The following is a 25,986-nucleotide window of genomic DNA, read 5'->3' on the forward strand; positions in this document are numbered from 1 at the left end:
GGGAAGGTGGCCAAAGGAGGAGTTGGCTTTGGGGATGACCAGTGAAATATACCTGCTGGAGCTTGTGCTACGGGTGGGTATTGCTATGGTGACCAGTGAGCTGAGATAAATATGGTACTTGAATAGTGGACAGGAATGCAGGAATGAGAAGGCAGGAATGAGAAGGGAGATGAATGCCTGTGCTGCTCAGACTTGCTGCTGTCAGATTCAGAGATGTCGCACTCAACATGCTCCAGCACAACACTCCATGAACACTCACACAGTGACTGTGATCTCAAAGCAGACAAGGTAGAGGTAGGAGTTGACACACAGTATATTAAGTGTACATAAACCAGTTTTCATATGATTTGAAGGCTGTAATTGATGAACCACAATCCAAATGGTACCACACACCATAAGGAATAATTACTGTATACATTGAGTCACTGAATCCCTGTTTTAAAATATGAGAGACGCAACAACCAAGTGAAATTCTGAAGCACTTCTATCTGATGGCATATGATATGAAACCATGAGGACTTTGCTGCTTGCGGGGCTGGGTTCTGTGCTCCCTGCTGGCCAGGGTATATTACTGCCATGGAACAATTTATCATGTTTCCCTGTGTCTTGCATGGACAAATTAATAGTTAGATATTTTAAAGGACATTGCCTGACGGCACCCGATCCATAAACTTAGATCCATGTATAGCTACCAAAAGTAAGCCTATAGGAGATATGTTTGATAAAATTTAAGTAAACCATCAAGTAAAAAATAATCACATTATTTAGTATGTTCTAATCCAGGGCTCTCCAACTCTATTCCTGGAAAGCTACCCTCCTGCAGGTTTTCACTCCAACCATAATCTAGCACACCCAATACTAATAGCTAGTTGATAAACTGAACCAGGTTAGTTTACAACTGGGGTTGGAGCGAAAATCTACAGGAACAGGGTTGGAGACCCCTGTTCTAATGATTAATTGATGTAATATTAATGAATATTCATTCATTTGATGCACGATAAGAGAAAGCAACTGTGCTCCATTCTATACGTTCTATTTCTATGGGACTCTGCTCAGTTTGGATTTCATTGGCTAGTTTCACCACCATGGCGCCAACCCGGAAGTTGCTGAAAGTCGAAGGACAACAAAAGTAGCTAGCTAGCAACTGTTACATTTGGTTTTGTTAGTTTAATTTGTGCTAACGTTGAATGGTTAAAATACGTATGTGGTTAATAGGTAGTCCGTTAAGGTAAAGGTAGGACTGTTATCGTTGTGTATTCCTTGAGCTTGCAACCGTAGCCAGCACGCTTGCTAACGTTAGCAACACTGCCCCTCAACGGACAGACCAGGGTCAGGTGAATATCAAATTATTGATTAATTGAAAAATTTATTGGCGTAGAAATCAACACAAATTGCAGTAACATGGAGGACAGGACCAAGGAACTCGAAAGACCAGGTTGCTTGAGTGTCGGTCAGAATTCAGAAGAGGCGACACCAACCGATGGTAGCCGCCAGAACAGCGTTGACAACGATGGCTCTGAAGACCACGATGGGACATCCAATAATGCTGACTCCGAGGATGAGGTACAGTACTGGAGACTTGGGCAATATCTAACGTTAGCGTTTCTCATATTGCTAGAGTGGCGAGTCATAATATACTGTTATGAATATGGTAACGTTCAGTTACATGGTAGTTACAATGGTTTGTACTCTGTAAATGTGATGCACTGTAATGTGGAATGACATTATGCATGTTTTTGCATCTTTTCACAGCCTGAACTTCCTCTTAATCAATTCTACCCATATATCCGCTGTGCTCTCTGCTGCGGGTTCCTCATCGATGCCACCACCATAACAGAGTGTCTGCACACTTGTGAGATACAATGATTGAAATGAAAATTCCTGAAATATGAATGCAATCACTTCAGTCTCATCACATTAGTCATAACTGCTTTGTTATGCGTTTTCCCTTTCCCAGTTTGTAAAAGCTGCATTGTGAAGCACTTTTTCTACAGCAACAGGTGTCCCAATTGCAGCATTGTGGTCCACCAGACACAACCACTGTACAATATAAGGTAAACATGCCTGCCTCTGATGTCTAAGAGCACCCATGCTCTTGTCTTGTTCAATTGTATCAGAGGTTTTGAATTTGAAGACATCGGTTCATGTTGTTTATGAGAGTTGTTCAAAAAGAGCGATCAAAGGTTGTTTTTCTGCTTGTCCTCATTAGTGTTCTTTTTAAGGTGACGTTTCTATGGTTACCCTTCCTGCTGGGGAGTTACCTGGTACACAATGTCCTGGTGTGACGCACAGGTTCTGATGTGTCTATCAGTAGATGACACTTTTATCCATTCCAAGCACACACGCTTGTCTACCGAACCGCTGTGCACAACTCTGCCTTCTGCACAGTCCAAAGAGACACAAATGTACAGATGACTAATATGCAAACTAGCCAAGAATCGTCTGTTCTTTCGACCAATCGATTGGTGGACATTTTAAAACATGTATTTTGACATATATAGACACACCCTATGTTTGAATAAAATCAACTATATTTAGGCCACTGAGCTTGTCTGATGCTTTAAGCACTGTGATTTAAAAATGAAGACACAAATTACTAAAGAGAGAGCCAGAGATCAATCCTGTTTCCCCTTGCTACTGGCCTTCGCAGATTCTGCATTATGCTCCTAAAGTTGCCGGTAATAGGCTACACCAGCGGTCGGCAACCTTTACAATTTGAAGTGCTATTTCTACTGATCTGCGTGCCGGTTATGATTTTCACATGCACATTTTTGTGGAAGAGTTTAGTTTATAATAGTCTTCATGTCTCAAAATAGAATTTGATTAACCACATTACATCTTAATGAAAATTATAAAGTAACTTCTATTGCCATTGCCAATATGTAAAAATGGCCTACATAAGCCAACAAAACTTTGCAGCCCGCAGGTAGAAAATATCCTGATTTAAAAATAAGTATCCTATAAATCACATTGGCTGCACATGGTCTGTCTGCAAGGAACTTGAAATATTTTATTAACATGGTCAGGCCTGAAGCACCTGCTAGCAAACTTGCAACATTGTATAAAATATTCTGGGCCCTCAGTTTCCCAGGCCAGTGAGCTCCAGACAGACAGACACAGGTGTAGGCTATTTTGCACAAGGGATAAGAATTAATCAGGTAGGCCTATTTTATTATGTTTCCACCGGATCAAAGCATAACATTTTGGTATACTGAGTGGTACTCGAAAGGGAGAGAGCTGGAAAGATTTTAAAAAATAGGCTACGTTGAGGAACTATTGTCATTCTCAGTGGATGTAAAGACAGACTTTGTTTACCTGGTGTTTGAGGTGAGAGAAAAAAAGTTGCTCTGAGGAGCTCTGCAGTCATGGTGAGTTAAGGAAATCAGAAATAGTATCAGATCCACAAATGGGCACTCTTATAGGTCTACATTGCGCGCAGAACAAGTAGACTAGTCTACTTTTAAATGCGGAATCAGGTGCGTGTCCACTCCTACAATGACAATAGTAGGACTATAATAATTTATTGAATGCATTAACAGAAATTACCGTAACCAAACAAACATGGTAGATTAAAAATTATGGGAATTAATGGTAAATGTTGCTATTGGGGATACTGGTGTGCCATCCCGCGGCCTCCACAATGGATTAGTCCCCTCTGACAGGTGTGAATCAGACAGGTGTTTCGTGTGCCATAATTTGTTTATATATATTTGCCACTGCTCAACTAAAAAAATCTTGGTCGACCAAACAATCGACCAAACCATCGACCAGTCGACTAATTGGGTGCAACCCTAGTGCAAACTCATTTTAAATGAAAACGTTGCCACGATAAACTGACATTTTCACTGAAACAATGTGTGCAGAAGTCCGCTTTGCAGCCGATAACTATAACTCTCCCATTTGCCCATTATCAATGAATATAGTGATCTATAGGCTAATACACAGTTATATACAGGTATGTAAATACTTACTGTATGGTGGGTATTTTTACCTCCACAGACCTGACAGACAGTTGCAAGATATTGTTTACAAGATGCTGCCACATCTAGAAGAATGTAAGTATCCACAAGCCTTCCATTTCTCACATTTTCCCATTTCAATCTTTTGTTTGGCAGTTTAAATAAATATTGTTCTTACTCTTCATTTTCTTTGCAGTGGAGAGAGCAAGGATGATAGATTTTTACAAACAGAGAGGACTGGAGGTGCCTAAACCAGGTATAAAATACTTATTTATTTGTTGTTGATGTGAATAGTTTTTTGGCAGATATGTGATGGATCTTTGTTTATATGAAGGGTTTGCGTATTTGAAGACTGAAGACAGCCTCTACCTCTGGTGTTAGCCATGTGTCAGTCTCTGTCTGTCTTATTGCTGTGTGTGGAGCATTCCCCTAATGCCACTGTAACGCTCGTCTTTCTCTGTGACCTCAGTGGTGGCGTCCCCCGCGGTCCCTGTGCTGAAGAACCAGAAGCAGAGGAGGGAGTTGCTGCCCCAGTCTGTCTTCACCATCCCTCCTGAACTGGATGTGTCTCTGCAGCTGGAGTTTGTGGGGTGAGTCTCTCCCTAGCATTAGTATCTTCTATTTGAGGGATGGGGGATATTCAGTAAGAGGTTTTGAAATGTTATTGTTTATGTTTGTCTCTGGTCATTCTTGTCTCCCCAGTAGATGGTGCTGGTGTGCTACAGTTCTTCCATTGAGTGAATAGGCACTAGGGCGAACATTTCAAGTTACGAGATTGATGGTTACCTTTACATAATTGGTTGCAGGGATTAAGAAAATTCTATGTAATGTTGTGTTTTTGTTTTGATCCAGAGCGGAAGAAGGCATTAACAACTATAAGGTAATTACTGCTGACAAGCTCTTTTCTCGAGTTTTAATGACAGTTGTACGAGACTGTTAAAATAAATAACAGTATCAGCGATAATGCTGCTATCCACTATATAGGAATGGTCATATATACACTAATGTTGTGAAATTGAGTTGTTTTAGTTATATTGATATAATGCTCAAATGAATAAGGGATTGAAATCTGTAACACTGGTGTACCTGGCCAGCCTTTGGAGAGGCGGTACGTGCGAGTGTCGGGAGAAGCCACTGTCCGCCATGTGGAACTTTTCATCAGGAGGAAGATGGAGCTGAGTCCTACCTGCCAGGTCAGTGGGAGGAGTTTCACATTGACTTTACCAGGATGTCTGATTAGGTTATGAACTATTTCTGAAAGGGAAACCTGGCAAGATGCCAGAAAGAGAAAGGCATAATTATGTACATGCGTTATATCTGCTCGTTTATGTGAGAGGGCTCTCTGCTTCAAGAAAGAGGCATGTTTAAATGTCATTGTGTGTATACCTGTGTGTGAGGAATCCATCTCAATCACATCCCCTGAAATATACCTTAGTGGACTGCATTGTTGCAATCTAGGGCATCCGGGCTATAAGCAGCTAAGTGAGAGGTCGATGCACCTTAAGCTCACCCAAGGACAGAGAGAGAAGAGTGTTATTTTGTCTAACATGAAAGTGCAGAGTGTAACACAACCAGGGAGCAGAGCTACCTGTACATAGCGTGTTTAGCAGTAACACACTTGGACAGGGATTATAGGCTTAGGCTGATTTCTTGGCACTCACTGGCCTCGTCTGGGGAAACATGGGGAGTAAGAGTTGCAGAGGACAGAGGAAGGGGAACTAACCCAGAGCTCAGCAGTGGTCTGAATAGCAGGAGAACAGATTGTAAGCACTATCACAAAAGCATTGACATTGTCCAGAGTTCTGTTCATTTTTATTGAGGTTAGTTCTAAACCAGGGGTGGAACTGTGATTATTCAGGAATACTATTTCTATGTCTTATTGAAATTGATCAGTAGCCTTTTTTCTGTTTTTATTTGCTCATCCCAAACTGCAGCTACCAGTTTCCCCTCAGTGCCTTTAAACAGCCTGGAAAATTCCAGAAAATGATATCATGGCTTTAGAAGCTTCTGATAGGCTAATTGACATCATTTGAGTCAATTGGAGGTGTACCTGTGGATGTATTTCAAGGCCGGCCTTCAAACTCTGCCTCTTTGCTTGACATATGGGAAAACCAAAAGAAATCAGCCAAGACCTCAGAAAAAGATTGTAGACCTCCACAAGTCTGTGTCATCCTTGGGAGCAATTTCCAAACGCCTGAATGTACCATGTTTATCTGTACAAACAATAGTACGCAAGTATAAACACCATGGGACCACGCAGCCGTCATACCGCTCAGGAAGGAGACCTATTCTGTCTCCTAGAGATTAATGTACTTTGATGTGAAAAGTGCAAATCAATCCCAGAACAACAGCAAAGGACCTTGTGAAGATGCTGGAGGAAACGGGTACAAAAGTATCTATATCCACAGTAAAACGAGTCCTATATCGACATAACCTGAAAGGCCGCTCAGCAAGGAAAAAGCCACTGCTCCAAAACCGCCATAAGAAAGCCAGACTACAGTTTGCAATTGCACATGGGGACAAAGATCGTACTTTTTGGAGAAATGTCCTCTGGTCTGATGAAACAAAAATAGAACTGTTTGGCCATAATGACCATTTTTATGTTTGGAGGAAAAGGGGGAGGCTTGCAAGCCAAAGAACACCATCCCAACCATGAAGCACGGGAGTGGCAACATCATGTTGTGGGGGTGCTTTGCTGCAGGAGGGACTGGCGCACTTCACAAAACAGATGGAATCATGAGGATGGAAAATTATGTGGATATATTGAAGCAACATCTCAAGACATCAGTCAGGAAGTTAAAGCTTGGTCGCAAATGGGTCTTCCAAATGGCCAATGACCCCAAGCATACTTCCAAAGTTGTGGCAAAATGGCCTAAGGACAACAAAGTCAAGGTATTAGAGTGGCCATCACAAAGCCCTGACCTCAAACCCATAGAACATTTGTGGACAGAACTGAAAAGGCGTGTGCCTGCAAGGAGGCCTACTGACTCGGTTACACCAGCTCTGTCAGGAGGAATGGGCCAATATTCACCTAACTTATTGTGGGAAGCTTGTGAAAGGCTACCCGACACGTTTGACCCAAGTTAAACAATTTAAAGGCAATGCTACCAAATACTAATTGAGTGTATGTAAACTTCTGACCCACTGGGAATGTGATGAAAGAAATACAAGCTGAAATAAATCATTCTCTCTACTATTATTCTGACATTTCACATTCTTAAAATAAAGTGTTGATCCTAACTGACCTAAGACAGGGAATTTTTACTAGGATTAAATGTCAGAAATTGTGAAAAACAGAGTTTAAACTATTTGGTGTATGTAAACTTCCGACTGCAACTGTATGTTATCGCTCAGTCTATCACTCTCATATGATGTCATGCAGTCTGTGGAAATTATATGATGTCGTGTTGTGGTGCAGGTGGATGTCGTGTGTGGAGACCACCTCCTGGACCGTTACCAGTCGCTGCGAGAGATTCAGGGCTCCCTGGGAGACGATGCTCTACAGGTGGGTCCACTCAAGACCCTATGTACTCATAGTCACTCTCTCTGGAAATAGCCCTGATATCGTTAGCCTCCATTTATGAGTTTGTGTGCTTATTTTTCTTGTATGTGTTTTTATTCCCAGGATGGTATTTTGGTTCTCCACTTTGGACTGGTGCTGCCTGCTCACATGTGAGGGGAAAGTGGGATGGATGTGATCCTGATATTAATGCTGACCTTCAGGGAACCACGGTCTTCATTCTTGTTACTAATGCCTTACAGAATCAAGTCTTCTCCTCTCTGCCTACTTGCCTGACTATTTTCCAGATGCCTTCTTCTGTAAATTGTTATGGTTAGGTTATAGTTTTCAGTCTGAGAGACTGAAGTGATTTCAGAGGGCTCGAAGAGAAAAAGGACCCGTCATGCTACTACTACCAAAATCTCATGTTTTTGAAACACTAGTTATGAGTTAAATGTACACTGTATCTGTAATCTGTACTGTTTCCTTATTTTACATCATTTTAGAGCTTTGAACGTTTGTACAGACTGTCTGTACACTCTTAGTGTCACTTCATGTCATTGTTTTGAATATTGATTAACCATTCAAGTTTTTCCTGACCAGAGTTTAGAGACACACACAGCTGTTACTTGAAGATAATTCAAACAGGCCTTTTTGATACAACCAATACAACAAGTTGGGTTTTGATACATGCAGTTTCTCAATATTAACACTAATAAAATACTATGCAATATTATATACCCATTGTGTTTTATTGGGCTACATTTTGCATTAGCCGGTGTGGATATGGTAATTATGTGATTCGGATTTCTGGTCACATGTGGATATGCTAAGGATGTTTGTTTTGACCTGTAATATGGCTCTGAAGAAGGAATGTGACTCTAGAGGTGAGGCTTGATCTGTTCAGTGCAGTGTCATACTCTTAGTCACTGAGCTAGGACTAACCCTGAGGAGCTCATGCAGTAGCCAGAGCTTTTCAGAGAGGGACAGGGAAGTCTTCACTCTGCAGTAACTAAAATGAGAATAACGATGTGTTTGTCTTTAGCAGGTTGTCGGCATTGAAAGGATGATTTTCAAGTTGATCCAAATGCCAAGCCAATTAGCCGTGGAGAGTTAATATCCTCTCTCAGCTCAGTGTGTGGCCTGGATCTTTATCAAACCTATTTGCATCCTTCCCGCTCTGCTCGACTCGGTGGGGGATCTGAGGGAGCAGTGAAAAGACTTCTCAGTCATTTATTGACAATGTTCAATAAATAGGTTACAGTACATTTTTAATGGCTTCATCAACAGCCCCAACTCACAAAATTATTAGCCATGTACTGTATTTGCATTGCATGACAACGAATGACAGAAGAGTTGGCTAAAACACATACAGATCAGGCAACCAGGCTACAAAAATATATACATTTTGTTAAAATATTCTATTTGTTTAAATTACAAAATTATCACTCCTTTCAACTACCTACCTACCTTCCATATATCATATTACTAACAAAGACTATCTCGAATTCCACTATTTTAATTGAAACTGGAGAGTGTAGCAGTGCTCAGCTGCACATAATGCATCCCAGTAATAATGTAAGATATACAGTACATTTGCTCTGTGCCTTTAGATAACTGGCTTGCAAGCTCTGAATTTGTTGTCTAGTTGTTTGAGTTGATATCTGCTTCATCGCTCTTCTCCACTTTTTCCTCAGTGATCTCCTTGAAGCCATCTTTCTGAGCAGCCTCTTTCTCCTTATTGGTACTCCGTGCATAGCTTGAGGCACGTGGCTGGTATCCAAAGTGACTGGTGCCATGGTTTGAGGCGCCGAATAATATTCCTGTGCTAAAGTGAGTTTCCTCTCCCTCCAGCAGTTTTCTGAGGGTCAAACACAGGTCAACAAGTATTTTGTCAATATATTTATAGCTGAGAGTGATTAGTGACTAACATATTGTAACATTATTTTTGAAATAGTATGGAGGGCAAGGGTATATTCCCATAATGGGAATCACTAAGACTTTGCTAACAGACCCTGGTCACAGGTCCTGGTAGACGTAAATTACCTGTAGGCAGCTATTTCAATGTCCAGAGCCATTTTGACATTGAGCAGATCCTGGTACTCTCGAAGATGCTGAGCCATGTCATTCTTGATGTTCCGCAAATCATTGTCCAGGTGCCCAATGGTATCCTGTTTGGGTGAAAGGAAGAAACAAATTAGACCTTAACATCTCCTTTGCAGAAGGCCTCTCAGTACTGAATGTCATTACATGGACCAAGGAAAAAAACTTAGTCCAGGTTGGAATACTATATCCTTTCCTTGAGCCCTACTCTTTGTTTAATCTGAATTTCTAGGTAACCATATGCATTGAATTATCTATAAGGACACAGTAGCCTAGTAAAGTGTTCGCTCGTGGGTGGCAAGGAAGAGTTTTTGAACGCTTGCGCAAGAGGTCATAAACGGATGACCACTAATCCGATTTAGGGTAGTATAAATACACGGGGTTCGTTCAGTATAATGCACTGCATTTGGTGAGTACTCTACGGGGTTGAAGCTAGGTTCGTAGACTACTCTGACGTCGACCGGCCGTTATGTTTCCTGTCATGTCAAGCAGCGTGATAGTGATACACTGAGGGGGGGCACCTGCACCCCTGCCCAGTCATGAAATCCATAGATTTGGGCCTAATACATTTATTTCAATTGACTGATTTACTTATATGAACTGTAACTCATTAAAATCTTTGAAATTGTTGCATGTTGCGTTTATATTTTTGTTCAGTATTTATGATGAACACATGACATCACGTCACACGAGCCCCCGCGGGCTCTCATGGTCAGTCTTATAAGACTCTCAGCTGGACAGGACACGACATCCAGCTGTCATGATTCAAGCAGACGTTTACTGTTGCTGATATCTGTTAGAAATCCTCTTTATTTAGAGAGCTCGTGCGGTTGCAAATTTAGAGCATTTCAGAACCATGGACAGGGAAGGTTGACTTCCAGATGTGTTATCCCAGAACATACAACAGTCTCAAAATAATAACAATGTTTTAAGATGCAAAGACGGCTACCCATTGCAATATAAATCATGCATTGAAATGTGTTTATTTACAAAATATTTGCGTAATCTTACTTTTCCATCATGCGTACACACATGTTCTCACTTCCCCAACACAGGCGCACCTGTGCAAGGAGGGGTGCGTGTATGAGTGAGGAAGAGAGCTGTCAAGTGCAAACAAACGTATTTTACCTGCAAACCTGCGATTTCAAAATTGTGTCCATCTTCTGTCTCTCGAATCTGCCGTTCCAAAGACTCATTGATGCCATGTAGGTTCTCCAACTCAATTGTCTTAGACTGCAGTTGTCTCCTGAATTCGTTGATCTCCTCCCTGCTGGCCCGCATTGCCTCATTGCTCCTGGTGGCCTGCTCGTTGAGATTGGCAAACTTGGATTTATACCACTCCTCCGCGGAGTGCAGGTTCTTAGAAGCCAGAGTCTCGTACTGATTGCGGATCTCTTTCAGAGCCGAAGTGAGGTCGGGTTTGGCCAGCTCTACCTCGACTGACACATGAGCTGCCTGGACCATACCGCTCAGTTCGGCCACCTCCTCGTCGTGGACCTTCCTCAGGAAGGATATCTCATCCAGGAGGCCCTCCACTTTGCGCTCTAGATCCAGCCGCGCCATGGTGGCGTCATCCACGTCCTTTTTGAACGACCGCAGGGTCTGCTCAGCCTCCTCTCGCGCCCTTATTTCCTCCTCATATTTGGCCCTAAGCTTGTGCAGGTCTTCTTCTAAGTTGTCCCTATCGATGAGAATGTGGGCTTTCTCGCTGCGGATCTCCTCCACTTGCGCGCGAAGCTCGCGCATCTCCTGCTGGTATAGGTCCGCGATGCGGGATGGCTCGTGCTGCCTCTGGCGCAGGGTCACCAGCTCCGTCTCCAAGACTTTGTTCTGCTGCTCCAGGGTACGCACTTTCTCGATGAACATGGCGAAGCGGTCATTGAGACCCTGCAGTTGTTCCTTCTCATTGGTTCGGGTGACTTTCAACTCATTGCTGAGGACGGAGGATTGAGTCAATTCGAGGCTGTCACCTGGCACCGTCGAAAAGGAAGAAGACTGACCGGTCCTTCTGTAGTAGCCCAGCGATGACGCACTACTGCGGGGGAGAGACACCGCAGACCTGTAACTGGTGGAGGACACAGAACTGCGGGAGGAGGCGGAAGGACTACTCATACGAGAGGTTGAGGGTGAGAAACGAGGAGCGTCCCTGTAGATCTTTCGGTAGGATGACGAGGTATAGTGGTCAGATCCGTAGTTCATCTTTGCGGTTGGCAAGAAAGAGAGGCTTTGGAAAACTTTGTCTGCAGTGCTTATATAGGTTTAGGCAGACCGACCCAATACACCCGGAGTTTTACATTATCCCCATAAAATAAGCGCATGAAGGACGATTTTCGAAAACGAATCTATTTGAATAAAACGTTAATAGGCCTAGACTAAAATATATATATATATTTTAAATACATTGATATTTTCTACTATTTTTAGGTGGAGGCTGTTCCTTTCCCGAGCATCGATGGAACTGTCCACTTGGTGCAGTGCTAATGTCAGAGGATTTGTAACTAATCGCGCAGGTGTGAGCTGCTGCAGCCTGCGGAACTAGACATCTGTCTCTGGGCTCTATAAACGATATGGACAACTCGTTCGGCTTAGCTATGTTTTACATCACTGATTCTGGTCGTGCGTAATGACACTGTAGCACAATTGAATTGCCCCACAAATATGAATTCCCCGGTATATCACCATGCATGCACCTCATGACACCGGCAGATGGAGACGTAGCCTTATATTTAACCTTTTCAATGGGATTCTAAATGTGATATGTTTACATTGGAAGGGAAATAGTTGTGCTGCAGCCGAATAGCAGTGTTTTTACGCACAGTCTGCCCACTTTCCCTCTTTTGCACAGACTGCTCATATCTTATGCAAACGTGAGATCCTGTCATTGGCATCAAGTTGATCTGTAAACTCTGATCTGAATGGGGAGAGGTCAGATAGACCTTCAATGACGCCTACAAATAAGAATGTTCCAGTAGGCCTATTATTATAACATCTGTATATGGATTGTTCATTCTATGTATTACATTTCTATCTACATATTCTGAACCAGGCTTTGCGCATGCTCTGTGAATCATTATCTACCCACTCAATATTGCAACAAGACTGGTGAGTAGCTTGTCTCATCCTGTGCTTCTAGCATAAATAGTAGCCTAACAAAGTGTTATATAAACGAAGCATACACGACATGCAAATATGTATTGATTATTTTATCGAGTGTGGACTAAAAGAGCCGGCTGCACTAAGCTGACTTGCTTGCTTTTAGCTTAGCTAGCAGCTGTCGTAGTTGATGGGGGGGACAGAAAGTCTTGCTTTGTCCCGCAACGAGATATTATTGAACAATGGTTCGTTGCTGGACGAAGCAAATAAAGTAATGTTCCGCTAGCTGTCAAAATATCTCTACCTAGCAAACTTTAGCTGACTTGCTATTGTTGCCTGTTAGCTAGCGCTAGAAAGAGTGACTGTTCTCATGTGACAAGAAGTTGTCATGATTGAACAAAAAGATCTGGGACTGAGTCGGACTCAGAACAGGCTAGCTACACGGGTAGCTAACTAGCCCTAGAAAGCTCCTCCATATGTCCCTCTATCCATTAGCTAGCAACTTAGCTAGCTAGCTGTTGCAGATTTGCTTGTTTTATCGAGTAAAGTCTGATTGAAGATCATACCTCAGACGCTGTTGAGACATGCAAGCTGATGGCCGGATGTCGAATGGTGCCTATGTGGATGCTGCGTGAGCTCCACGCCACCACAGGTGGTGAAATTCGATTTTCCGAATTAGAAAAACAAATTGTCCGCCCAATGTGGAAAGTTGTCTAAGGCTTCACACACAAACATATATTAAATACTGGGCTCGAGTTAGTTTTGATTATTTTAAAGGGCGACCGAGCAATAACCTGTAATATTGGTCGCCAATTGGTTAACGTTAGTCTTCAGGAAGCTTGACGACTAGCTGGTGCGGAGGATCACGTGTGTTGTATTGAGACGCTTCCCACTCCGCAGCTGTATCACGTTGTTGCCGGCAGTAAGTTAACATGGCCGCATGTTCTCCTCCCCAGTAGGATATCAGCCTTCATGAGAAATAACTTTAGTAAATAATATTGGTAACCATCTGGATGTCACCGGGATACAGTCTACTCAGTGGGAGAGTGGCAAGTCGGTGTTTCACAACACCGGGACAGTGTGGGACACCCTCGCCTGCGGAGTAACGTTACTAACGTTACTACTTTCCCGCTTCACCCTCGCCTGCGGAGTAACGTTACTACTTTCCCGCTTCACCCTCGCCTGCCAAGTAACGTTACTACTTTCCCGCAGTTCTGTTAACGTTACGGTGAGGGAAGGAGGTACATAGCTAGCTAGTGTAGCAAATTAAGCAAGGTGACAGCTAAAGTTGTTGTAGTAATTTATTACACAACATTTACAAGTATGTCATTAACGTCTATGCATACGAACGCACTGCAACTGCCTCTGCAACGCAATGCTGCAAGGCAAACACAGCGTTTCATTGGAAATGAATGTAATTCTGGTGTACCACAATGTAATGACGCTTTCGGTGTGTTCGGCCCTGTGCCCCGCTTTTACGTTCATTCATCATTAGAACCTTTGTATGAGCATCGTTACATCGTTAAAACCAATTCTTTCTTTGGCCGCCTCTCCTTCCAGTTCTCTGCTGCTAATGACTGGAACGAACTACAAAAATCTCTGAAACTGGAAACACTTATCTCCCTCACTAGCTTTAAGCACCAACTGTCAGAGCAGCTCACAGATTACTGCACCTGTACATAGCCCACCTATAATTTAGCCCAAACAACTACCTCTTTCCCTACTGTATTTTATTATTTATTTAGCTCCTTTGCACCCCATTATTTTTATTTCTACTTTGCACATTCTTCCACTGCAAATCTACCATTCCAGTGTTTTACTTGCTATATTGTATTTGCTTTGCCACCATGGCCTTTTTTTGTTGCCTTTACCTCCCTTATCTCACCTCATTTGCTCACATCGTATATAGACTTGTTTATACTGTATTATTGACTGTATGTTTGTTTTACTCCATGTGTAATTCTGTGTCGTTGTATGTGTCGAACTGCTTTGCTTTATCTTGGCCAGGTCGCAATTGTAAATGAGAACTTGTTCTCAACTTGCCTACTTGGTTAAATAAAGGTGAAATAAAATAAAACATCTCTGAGCTGTTTCCCAAAACCATTGTTACACATGCCTTAAAGGCACACTTACACATTGATCATACCGATAGTGTCATTGCATTTTGGTACACCAGAATTACATGAATTTCCAATGAAACACTGTGTTTGCGTTGCAGAGGCAGTTACAGTGTGGTGCATATGTTGGATTTATCGAAATTATGTGTTGACGGCTTGACAGAAATGGTAGCAGAAGGTGAATGTTGAACTTTTGTTGCATGCATCACACTTTTTTTGTATTTAACTTCATTTAACTAGGCAAGTCAGTTAAGAGCAATTTCCTATTTACAATGATGGCCTACCGGGGAACAGTGGGTTAACTGTCTTGTTTAGGGGAGCAGAACAACATATTTTTACCTTGTCAGCTCGGGGATTCGATCTAGCAACCTTTCAGTAACTGGCTCAACCACTATGCTACCTGCCACCCGGATACATATCCAGATGATGCTACCTACTATTGTGTGCAATGACACAGTCGGTGTATTCGAAGCATTAGCAAACGTTCTCTCTGCGTGGTGTTTTGGGAAACATGTTATAGCTTCGGCCGTGGTAGGAAAGATGCATGGTTAAAACTCATAAGCCTAAATTCCATTGTTATCAGGAAACCAGGCCCTGGTCCAGAGCTAGTGACAGATTAAAGCTCTGGTCCAAGGCATTAGTGCAGCTGTGCTCATACCATCTGAGACGCATGCACTTTGAGATTCACTGATAGGTTCACTTTCAGTGCGCACCAAGTGCAGCTGCATGCTTCTCGTTTTGTCAGCCTATCATTCGATTTTAACATTGGATGACCCAGATTCCATTATCTTTCCAACTAGGCTACTGTGGTCGTACACCAGTAGTTCGTTCCATAGCTGTCCTCGTAAGTTTGTACACTTTGTTGATGAACCTTGTTGAAGGAGCTTGCTGCATGTTCTTGCATTATGTTCAGCTGCCCTTATATGAGGATGTCTGTGTTTAGACTTGCACAGAGGGATTAACTGCGATTCCACTGTAGTGAGCCTTATTATTGTTAGAAACTAGTCTACTCCAAGGCTCAGAGTACAAACAAGCCTACCTCGTGATTTTCAGAAGGCTATGATTTCCCTGAAGGCCATGTTATTAAAAAAGAAAATCCTCAGTCACAGTCAATAATAAGTATCATTTTTTAAATGATTGAGTTCAGCCTCAAACTCTTGAAATATTCTCATCTGAGCATGGGAGGAGCTTAATTGAGGTCCCTTCAACCTAGACAAGAGGGCTACACCATTTTACTGCTGCCATAGTTCCAGTGACAACATACCGGTCCTTAAAGCCTATTCACTTTGATTCACAGAAATAATTCAAACGGTTCAAGATGACGTCATGGAGCGACCGCTTACAGAACTTTGCAGACCTCCCAGCCAACATGGACGGCTTGGCCATGAAGAAGTATCGGCGTGAGGCCTACCACAGGTACAGAATAAAGATGCATAACGTGTCACATAAATGTATGCTTTGAGAGCAAGATTCCGTCAGGTTACGGTCACGGCGATTAGCCTGAGGCTAGTCTGTTTCTGCTCTCTTGCCAACTCCTTCTCACTCATTGTGACGCCAAACATAACAATGAGTGACAAGGGGTAGGCGTGATCGCACAAACAGATCTGGGACAAGGCTACATGGATATATCATTGCTCCTTTATTATTGCTTATGTGCAATGTAGGCTAATTTATCTTCATAGTTTTCATATGTTATCGAAGTTGTGTGAAACACACATACTCCCGATTCCATATATTTAATGTTTAATAAATTGATGTATAACTATGTAGTGTAATTAACATGTAAGAAAGGTCTTTTGGGTGTCGATATCGTGTGGCCTGGCAACCATTTCCAGGTAAAAAGTCTGGTGGTGTTGTCATGGTGTAGTGTCTTCCTTCCTCATTCTGTGGTTGAAAATCTACATACCCTTTCCAAATAAGAAAACAGGGGCACTGTCAATGCAACAAGTCTAAAAGCAGTGTAAGAACCACCTGATTTATGTGGTGTGCATCACTGGAGCACAGGCTATGACACATTCACATTCAGTGGTAATGCTATCGCACATGTATTCTCTATTACAAAGCTTTCCAAGGGAACTGGCCCAATACCATCCTGCAATGAGGTACGCCAAACTTTTGTTGAACCTCAATACTGACTGAATGACCCTTTTGTACATGTGTATTTATTTTCCATTCAAACTCCGTGTATCCCATGTTCATACTGACACTAGCCCTCTGTGTGCTGGGTAGGTCTCTGAGGGTGGGTGGTAGTAGGTGGTCATGAGTTCTCTGTGTGACCTCTCTTCCCCCTGTGTCTGCCCTTCATTCCCCCTCTCTTACTGCATCACCCCTCACCCGCTCCTAATGCCACCTCCCCATCGCCATCAGTCTGAAGTCTTATCCCATAACATCTGAATAGAAACTTCAGGCCAGAATAGTGTTGGAGGAGTGCAATTCCACAATAAAAAGGAATTACGCTGAGACTACGATTTTTCACTTTAAAATGTATACCAAACAAAAACCATTGATTTTCAAAGTTTAAAAAGCATGAAACTATGCACAATGACTACTTTGAACAATTTACACAAAAAAAATAAAAGATGAAAAGTTTGGTAACAGAATTACGGTAAAATCTCCCTCAGTTTTATTCTGTTACTGCATAGGTCTTCCTCTAAATGTGTTTTTGTAAAATTTTCTCTAGAACTTGTTTAAGTAGTCCTTGTGCATAGAGTTCTATGGTTTGTTAAACTTTGAAAGCAATGGTTTTTGTTTGGTATACATTTTAAAGTGAAATATCTGAGTGAGTGAAATTCTGTTACAATGGAATTTGCCAGGAACAGTATGGCTTTGTTGGAGCGAGGGAGTATCTAGAATGTTATTGCCTACTTTGCTTCCTATTAGATATATTCAACTGATCTGCATCATTTTCCTTGGTGCATTTTCAAGCTTCTTTTGTTTTAAAATCGTTTTCACATTTTCATTGTGTCTGAAATGTGAACTTCACTACAGGTGTTTCCTGTTGGTCCGTACGATGTAGGCTTCTCATAGTGAATATACCTAGTGTCCGAATAAATACAAGACGAGCCGAAAGTGCCTCTTAAATGGCATCAAAAAGGCCAGTGAACTTCAATGTGTTGCTTTGTTGCAATATTCACACTTGCCCAGCACTTAAAATGCATGTCTAACACATTGCTCCATTCTAAGTGATGTGCCAGTGGAGGCCTAGATATTGGAGCCACTGTGTCCTTTGGTTGGTGTGCTACCTTCCGTTCTCTTTTGAATCAAAATTAGCCATAGTGCTGTGAAATGATTCCTTCTTCCTCTGTTGCTTTTTTTGGAATAGATGTCAGGCAAGAGTTGACTGCACAGACTCTGGAGTGGTTGCCAAGGCCTTTCAGTATGCCCATGGGCACCAGCAGCAGACAAAGCACTTGCCTAATTCACTTTCACTGGAAAAGAGGATTACCTGAGCCTTTCATTGTATCGTGGATTGCTTATGTTATAACGGAATTGACTCAACATAGCAGTGTGTAAGCACATTTGTGGACCTATAATTCAATACAATGATGCCAGGTTTCAGGGGAAATCTGAGGAAGGCTTAATGAAGTTTGAAGTTCAGATGTGTGTAGCAGACAACGTAACAAATGTAGAAACGGATTTGCATGCCATTGATGTAGTGATTTCTTTTTGAGTTTGAGTGGTTGTTTCTTTCAATCTAGACATTAGGCTAGTCTCCCAACAAACCAAAGCTGTGTTCGAAAACTCATACTAACTCTACTATTTGTGACGTGAATTGAGTATGTAGTATGCTTATTGGTCATAGCACGGATATAGTTAGTTTGCCAAAAGTCCCCGGATGTCATACTGAATTCGCCAAAATACGAAGTACACAAGCAGTGGGCACTATTTCCGTGCTGTTAGGGCCCATAATGCAATTCTTCAGAAAATGGGCGAGGATTCACAATGTTTTCAGATTTGAAGAAAATGGCGGAAAATATGCTGCCGATGTCCGACGAGAGCGGATACAAATTCACTGCTTTAATTAATTATGACAAATGTTGAGCAATGTAATGACTTTTCAAATAAATTACGTTACACGTTATGTTGGCTGACAATTTGTTAGCTACGCTATCCTTTAGTTAGTTAGTTACTGTCCTAACGTTAGTTGGCTACTAATATATCAAACTTGACAGGCAGTATATTAACTATAATCTAACTACCCAACATTTATTGACTTTATTATTAACATCATCTTATTAGCGTCATTAAATTGTTGCCAGAAAAACAGTCACCAACACCCCGGATACCATCAAAACAGCGTAACCAGCTCTGCTAGGGCGAGTAAAATGGTCAGAGCGAGCTGTTCTCTAATTTGTGTCTGGAAATGGCTACCAAGATACTTAATGTTAGCCAGTTAGCTATTTGTGTCTGGAGATAAACTCAGAAAAAAAATAAATGTCCTCTCACTGTCAACTGCGTTTATTTTCAGCAAACTTAACATGTGTAAATATTTGTATTTACATAACAAGATTCAACTTAGACAAACTGAACAAGATCCACAGATGTGATTAACAGAAATGGAATAATCTGTCCTTGAACAGGGGGGGGTCAAAAGTAACAGTCAGTATCTGGTGTGGCCACCAGCTGCATTAAGTACTGCAGTGCATCTCCTCCTCATGGACTGCACCAGATTTGCCAGTTATTGCTGTGAGATGTTACCCCACTCTTTCACCAAGGCACCTGCAAGTTCCTGGACATTTTTGGGGGGAATGGCCATAGCACTCACCCTCTGATCCAACATGTCAGGGTCATGTCAGGATGAGCCTGCAGGAAGGGTACCACATGAGGGAGGAGGATTTCTTTCCTGTAACGTACAGCGTTGAGATTGCCTGCAATGTCAACAAGCTCAGTCCGATGATGCTGTGACACACCGCTCCAGACCATGACGGACCCTCTACCTCCAAATCACTCCCGCTCCAGAGTACAGGCCTCGGTGTAACGCTCATTCCTTCAACGATAAACGCGAATCCGACCATCACCCCTGGTGAGACAAAACCGCGACTCGTCAGTGAAGAACACTTTTTGCCAGTCATGTTTGGTCCAGCGATGATGGGTTTGTGCCCATAGTCAACATTGTTGTCGGTGTTGTCTGGTGAGGACCTGCCTTACAACAGGCCTACAAGCCCTCAGTCCAGCCTCTCTCAGCCTATTACAGACAGTCTGAGCACTTATGGAGGGATTGTGCGTTCCTGGTGTAACTCAGGAAGTTGTTGTTGCCATCCTGTACCTGTTCTGCAGGTCTGATGTTAGGATGTACCAATCATGTGTAGGTATTGTTAGACGTGATCTGCCACTGCTAGGATGATCAGCTGTCCGTCCTGTCTCCCTGTAGCGCTGTCTTAGGCGTCTCATAGTACGGACATTGCAATTTATTGCCCAGGCCACATCTGCAGTCCTCATGCCTCTCATGCCTTAGGCACATTCACGCAGATGAGCAGGGACCCTGGTCATGTTTATTTTGGTGTTTTTCAGAGTCAGTAGATAGGTCTCTTTAGTGTCCTAAGTTTTCATAACTGTGACCTTAATTGCCTACCATCTGTAAGCTGCTAGTGTCTTAATGACCTTTCCACAGGTGCATGTTCATTAATTGTTTATGTTTCAATGTTTCAAACCACTTACAGTGAAGATCTGTGAAGTTATTTAGGTTTTTACGAATTATCTTTGAAAGACAGGTTTCTGGAAAAGGGACATTTCTTTTTAGCTGAGTTTAGCTAGCAAGATAGCTAATGTTAGCCAGTTAGCTTGGGTGATTGACTGCTGTTGTGAGGTCAGAACGCTCGGCTCAACCCTACTCCTCGGCCAGAGCGTCCAGTGACGCGCTCCTAGAGCAAAACGCTCTGAATTTACGAAGTGACAATCTGACAACACTCTGGAGCACACTCTGGAACTACAGACTGTATTTCCGAACACACCCAAAATCGTAAAAATGTCTAGCTAGTCATTTGTTATGTTAACAAGCTAGCAAGAGGTTGCATAGCAACAGCATCAACTTCTGTTAGTCCGGCGAAGCGCTAGTACGCTAAACTGAAAAGATACCTTTTTTTTTGTTACAGTATACCTAAATTAACTAGTAGTATACAGTATTTTAGTATGGGTATTCGAACACAGCTCAAGTCTTTTCAGGAAGTGGGTTAATGCTGACACTGACACAACAGTGATGCAAGACTACGGGACCTTTTTGTACAGTGGTTCTTCCATTCTGTGTGGATTTCTGCTAATTTCCTTCAAATTATTTTCAAGCAAACACCAATTATTGTTCATGTATAAGCCTACATGTAAACAATGCTAAAAATGGTAAAAAGTAAAAAATCTTACTGCAGTGCCGTGAAAAAGTTTGTCCCTTTGCTGTTTTTCTCTATTTTTGCATATTTCTGATACCGAATGTTATCAGCTCTTCAACCAAAACCTAATATTAGATAAAGGGAACCTGAGTGTACAAATAACACAAAAATATGATATTTAATTTATTTAATAAACATTATGCAACACCCAATGCCCCGTGTGAAAAATAATTTGCCCCCTTACACCCAATAACTGGTACTGTCACCTTGAGCATTTGTTGGTTTTCGAGCATGAACTGCTCATTGCAGGTCCTGTTACATCTCAATCTGGTTTAGGTCTGGATGACTAGGCCATTCTAAAACTTTTACATGTGTTGACTGACTTGTGTGTTTTGGATCATTGTCATGCTGCATGAACCAGCTGTGCTTCAGCTCACAGACAGATGGCCTGACATTCTCCTGTAGAATTCTCTGATACAGAGCACAATTCAAGGTTCCGTCAATAATGGCAAGTCGTCCAGGTCCGGATGGAGAAATGCATCCCCAACCCATCACACTACCACCACTGTTCTTGACTGTTGGTAGGATGTTCTTACTGTGGAATGCAGTGTTTGGTTTTTGCCAGACATAGTGGGACCCATGTCATTCAAAAAGTAAACTCAAGTTTGCCAAAAATCCCCTGGATGCACCTGGATGGTCATAAAGACTCGGGGAAGAATGTTCTATGGACAGATGAGTCAAAAGTATAACCTTTTGGACGACATGGGTCCTGTTATGGACAGGGATTTTTCTGCTGCCTAAAAAAACAACTTGTGAACAACTAAAACCAGATAGAAAGTATGTCAAAAAATATATAATGGACCTGTACATAAAACATTAAGAACACCTGCTCTTTCCATGTTCTAGACTGACCAGGTGAAAGCTATTATCCCTTATTGATGTCACTTGTTAAATCCACTTCAATCAGTGTAGATGAAGGGGAGGAGACGGGTTAAAGATTATTTTTTTAGACATGGATTGTGAATGTGTGCCATTCAGAGGGTGATTGGGCAAGACAAAAGATTGAACTGCCTTTGAACGGGGTATGGTAGTAGGTGCCAGGTGCACTGGTTTGTGTCAAGAACTGCAACGCTGCTGGGCTTTTCACTCAACAGTTTCCTGTGTGTATCAAGAATGGTCCACCACCCAAAGGACATCCAGCCAACTTGACACAACTGTGGGAAGCAATGGAGTCAACGTGGGCGGCATCCCTGTGGGAACCCTTTGGACACCTTGTAGAGTACATTCCCAGATGAATTGAGGCTGTACTGAGGGCCAAATGAGAAGGTGCAACTCAATATTATGAAGGTGTTCCTAATGTTTGGTATACTCAATCTATATTTTTTAATAATATATTATTTGAGAATGAACAATCACCAAAATTAAAGCTAGGTAGTCAGGGAGAATGGAAAATTCCCAAGACAATGAATTTAGCAGCATTGATTTTAAGTTTGAGCAAAAGAACACAGCATTCGCCATGGCAAAATGCATAGAATTGCAGGAAATTAGCTTTAAAATTGCAGCATTTTCTCTATGCTCCATGGCAAAATGTGTAGTAGAATTGCAGTAGAATCTACACCGCAAAGATGGGGGCCTCTAAAAGGTTCTCTAAAATCCAGCTGTGTCAACAGGCCGAATGCATCCATTGCCACGCACCCCACCTAATCCTCTTTTTGATCCAGAAAAAACCTTGATGTCTGGCGAAAACCAAACGCTGCATTCCACAGTAAGAACCGCATACCAGCGGTCAAGCATGATAGTGGTAGTGCGATGCTTTGCTGCCTCAGGACCTGGATAACTTGCCATCCTTGAAGGAACCATGAATTGTGCTCTGTATCAGATAATTCTACAGGAGAATGTCAGGCCATCTGTCTGTGAGCTGAAGTGCAGCTGGGTCATGCAGCAAGACAATGATCCAAAATACACAAGCAAGTCTACATCAGAATGGCTGAAAAGCAACAAATTTGAAGTTTTGGAATGGCCTAGTTAAAGTCCAGATGTAAACCTGATTTGAGGTGGTGTGTGCCTGGACCTGAAACGAGCAGTTCATGTTCGAAAACCCAAGAATGTCTTCCTCCGCGAGGCACAACCAGTTATTGAGTGTAAGGAGGCACAACCAGTTATTGAGTGTAAGGAGGCACAACCAGTTATTGAGTGTAAGGAGGCACAACCAGTTATTGAGTGTAAGGAGGCACAACCAGTTATTGAGTGTAAGGAGGCACAACCAGTTATTGAGTGTAAGGAGGCACAACCAGTTATTGAGTGTAAGGAGGCACAACCAGTTATTGAGTGTAAGGAGGCACAACCAGTTATTGAGTGTAAGGAGGCACAACCAGTTATTGATGTAAGGGGGCACAACCAGTTATTGAGTGTAGGGAGGCACAACCAGTTATTGAGTTTAGGGAGGCAATTAGTTTTTCACCAGGGGCATTTAGTGTTGCATAACATTGAGTGTAAAAAATATGCAACAATTGAGAAAATCAGAAAAGGGGCAAATACTTTTTTTTTTACATGAAATATGGCCTTTGAGTTGGACTCCATTTTTTTCCCTCCAACATTGTAAAGATCTGTGTAACCTCTGTGAATACATATTTTGTATGGACACATTTAGAGTTGCTACTGCACTGCTCCACTTCTGTACTGTTGAACTCACGACCCTGACCTTTACTATCATCTGTTTTAATGCAAAGTATCCTCTTTAGGATATGTTCATCATCAGAACCTCTGACTGACTAGATACTCTACTTCCTTTTCAGAGTTTTTGTGAACAGAAGCTTGGCAATGGAGAAGATTAAGTGCTTTGGTTTTGATATGGACTACACTCTGGCAGGTAGGTGTACACTGAGTGTACAAAACATTAGGAACATCTTCCTAATATTGAGTTGCACCCCCTTTTACCATCAAAACAGCCTCAATTCGTTGGGGCATGGACTCTACAAGGTGTTGAAAGCGTTCCATGGGGATGCTGGCCCATGTTGACTCAAATGCTTTCCACAGTTGTCAAGTTGGCTGGATGTCCTTTGGGTGGTGGACCATTCTCGATACACACGGGAAACTGTTGAGCGTGAAAAACCCAGCAGCGTTGCAGTTCTTGACACACTTTAAACGCATGCAAATGGGACCTACTACCACCTACTACCACAGGCAATTAAATATTTTGTCACCCTCTAAATGGTACACACACAATCCATGTCTCAAGGCTTAAAAACCCTTATCTAACCTTTCTCCTCCCCTTCATCTACACTGACTGATGTAGCATCAATAAGGGATCATAGCTTTCACCTGGTCAGTCTACCTCATGGAAATTGCAGGTGTTCCTAATGTTTTGTGTACTCAGTGTGTGTGTGTGTGTGTTTTATGTGTACTGACAATGTGTGCGTGTTTAGAATGTGTACAGTCGCCTGCTCAAATCAAATCAAAGTTTATTGGTTGCGTACACAGATTTGCAGATGTTGTCGCAGGTGCGGTGAAATGCTTGTGTTGATACAGCAGCTTACTCCCTTGCATGTAGGAGGTCTCGATATAGCCTAGAATCTCAATTGGGCCAGCTCTGCTTTTTGTGACACGTGTAGCCTGGATGACATTGTTTGTACCTTACGCATACGTCACCATCTCAACCAGTACCCCCACCCCCCACCCCACTCCACTGCCCTCCTTTGGGTCTCTGAAGGATAACTGTAACCCAAGCGGCTCACATCCGCCTGTTTATAGAGCCCAGTCATCGTCCCATAAACAAGTGCTGCTAAGGGGTTGTGTTTCCACACAGTGAGTGGGGAGAAACAACCCCTGGGGGAGGGGGGAGGGGGCTGTGGGAGTAGCGCCAGGAACTAAAGGGTTTTTGACATGCCAACCGCTACAGGTCATTTGCTTCTATAGCCACTATCTGCAGTGCAGTCGAAGCACTCTTAGTGAGTTAGTGGGTCGTGTGTGTCGTGTATGTGCTTACATGTGTTCTGGATGTGCACGTTATTCACTTAACATACCCATACCCGATTCATTTCAACTGTCCACAGAGGCCACGTGTAAATCCCTCCATATGTTCCAGTGTGTAGGCCCTATCTTGCTTTGTCAGTCTCGCCACATAAATCTGTCTCCCTCTCTATGAACACAGAGAGACCGCATTGTAGCTCTCTCCCAGTGAGTATATCACCCTGTACTACAGTAACTGTTTCCCTCTCCCTGCTTACTGCAGTGTATAAATCACCTGAGTACGAGTCGCTGGGATTTGACCTGACCGTGGAACGTCTCGTCCACATCGGTTACCCACAGGAGCTGCTCAACTTTGTCTACGACCCCGCTTTCCCCACCAGGTCCGTCTGACATCACACGTTCATATCGGTTATTTGTAAGGCCAGATGGAATTCTTATGAATACCATTATAGAGTTGTCTTTGATTTGGTCAATTATAATTATTTCTTTGTTTTCTAACAGTACTTGGTTTGAACTGATTTCATTTCACAAATATATGATTTAAAAAATAACTTGGGGTCTTGAGGAAAATACTCCCTTTCAGTCTGGCCCCGGTTAAAAGTTACACATCTTAGTTAGTAAGCCTTTTTAGAGATGATGGCTCCCATCTCACACACATATAAACGGTTCTGACAAGTTGTCCTACCACCCTCTGGTTCCAGAGGCCTGTTGTTTGACACAATGCACGGGAATCTGCTCAAGGTCGACGCATACGGCAACATCCTGGTCTGTGCCCACGGCTTCAACTTCATGAGGGGGTGAGTTCTGCTGCTCGTAATGATATCACCCTCACACTAAACATTTACCATGTGTTCATGCCAAGTACCCTCATATTGCACATACACACAGCGTATAGTCATATCATACTCATTTAATCACTCTGTTCC

At 42.5% G+C, this 25,986-nt stretch overlaps 3 protein-coding genes across 7 annotated transcripts in view; 2 read left to right on the forward strand and 1 right to left on the reverse strand.

The window, feature by feature from the left end:
• The first annotated feature begins 1,063 nt into the window (after positions 1-1,063).
• Positions 1,064-8,194, forward strand: pcgf6 (polycomb group ring finger 6). Its single transcript, XM_029669601.2, has 10 exons — positions 1,064-1,563; positions 1,753-1,852; positions 1,958-2,054; positions 4,000-4,055; positions 4,156-4,215; positions 4,429-4,549; positions 4,812-4,839; positions 5,054-5,152; positions 7,378-7,464; positions 7,585-8,194. The coding sequence occupies exons 1-10, from the start codon at positions 1,402-1,404 to the stop codon at positions 7,633-7,635; spliced, it is 861 nt and encodes a 286-aa protein (XP_029525461.2). The 5' UTR covers positions 1,064-1,401; the 3' UTR covers positions 7,636-8,194.
• Positions 8,195-8,666: 472 nt separating this feature from the next.
• inaa (internexin neuronal intermediate filament protein, alpha a) lies at positions 8,667-13,030 on the reverse strand. Its single transcript, XM_029669600.2, has 3 exons — positions 10,690-13,030; positions 9,505-9,629; positions 8,667-9,319 (listed from the first exon to the last, which is right to left on the reverse strand). Exons 1-3 carry the CDS (start codon positions 11,758-11,760, stop codon positions 9,103-9,105), a joined length of 1,413 nt encoding a protein of 470 aa, XP_029525460.1. The 5' UTR covers positions 11,761-13,030; the 3' UTR covers positions 8,667-9,102.
• The window catches only part of nt5c2a (5'-nucleotidase, cytosolic IIa), a 29,080-nt gene continuing 15,655 nt past the window's right edge, over positions 12,562-25,986 (forward strand). Inside the window, exons 1-6 of one of the 5 annotated variants that reach the window (XM_029669596.2) lie at positions 12,562-12,663; positions 16,069-16,187; positions 16,835-16,873; positions 23,887-23,960; positions 25,323-25,440; positions 25,762-25,857. In XM_029669596.2, coding sequence (XP_029525456.1) covers positions 16,090-16,187; positions 16,835-16,873; positions 23,887-23,960; positions 25,323-25,440; positions 25,762-25,857 — 425 coding nt within the window. In that variant the 5' untranslated portion in view covers positions 12,562-12,663; positions 16,069-16,089. Of the gene's footprint in view, positions 12,664-13,547; positions 13,883-16,068; positions 16,188-16,834; positions 16,874-23,886; positions 23,961-25,322; positions 25,441-25,761; positions 25,858-25,986 lie in introns of those variants that run through there. The other 4 variants (XM_029669597.2, XM_029669598.2, XM_065023237.1 and 1 more) reach the window with 4 other exon arrangements.

The sequence above is a fragment of the Oncorhynchus nerka genome, linkage group LG10 (assembly GCF_034236695.1).
Source record: "Oncorhynchus nerka isolate Pitt River linkage group LG10, Oner_Uvic_2.0, whole genome shotgun sequence".
In the NCBI taxonomy this organism is placed as follows: domain Eukaryota; kingdom Metazoa; phylum Chordata; class Actinopteri; order Salmoniformes; family Salmonidae; genus Oncorhynchus; species Oncorhynchus nerka.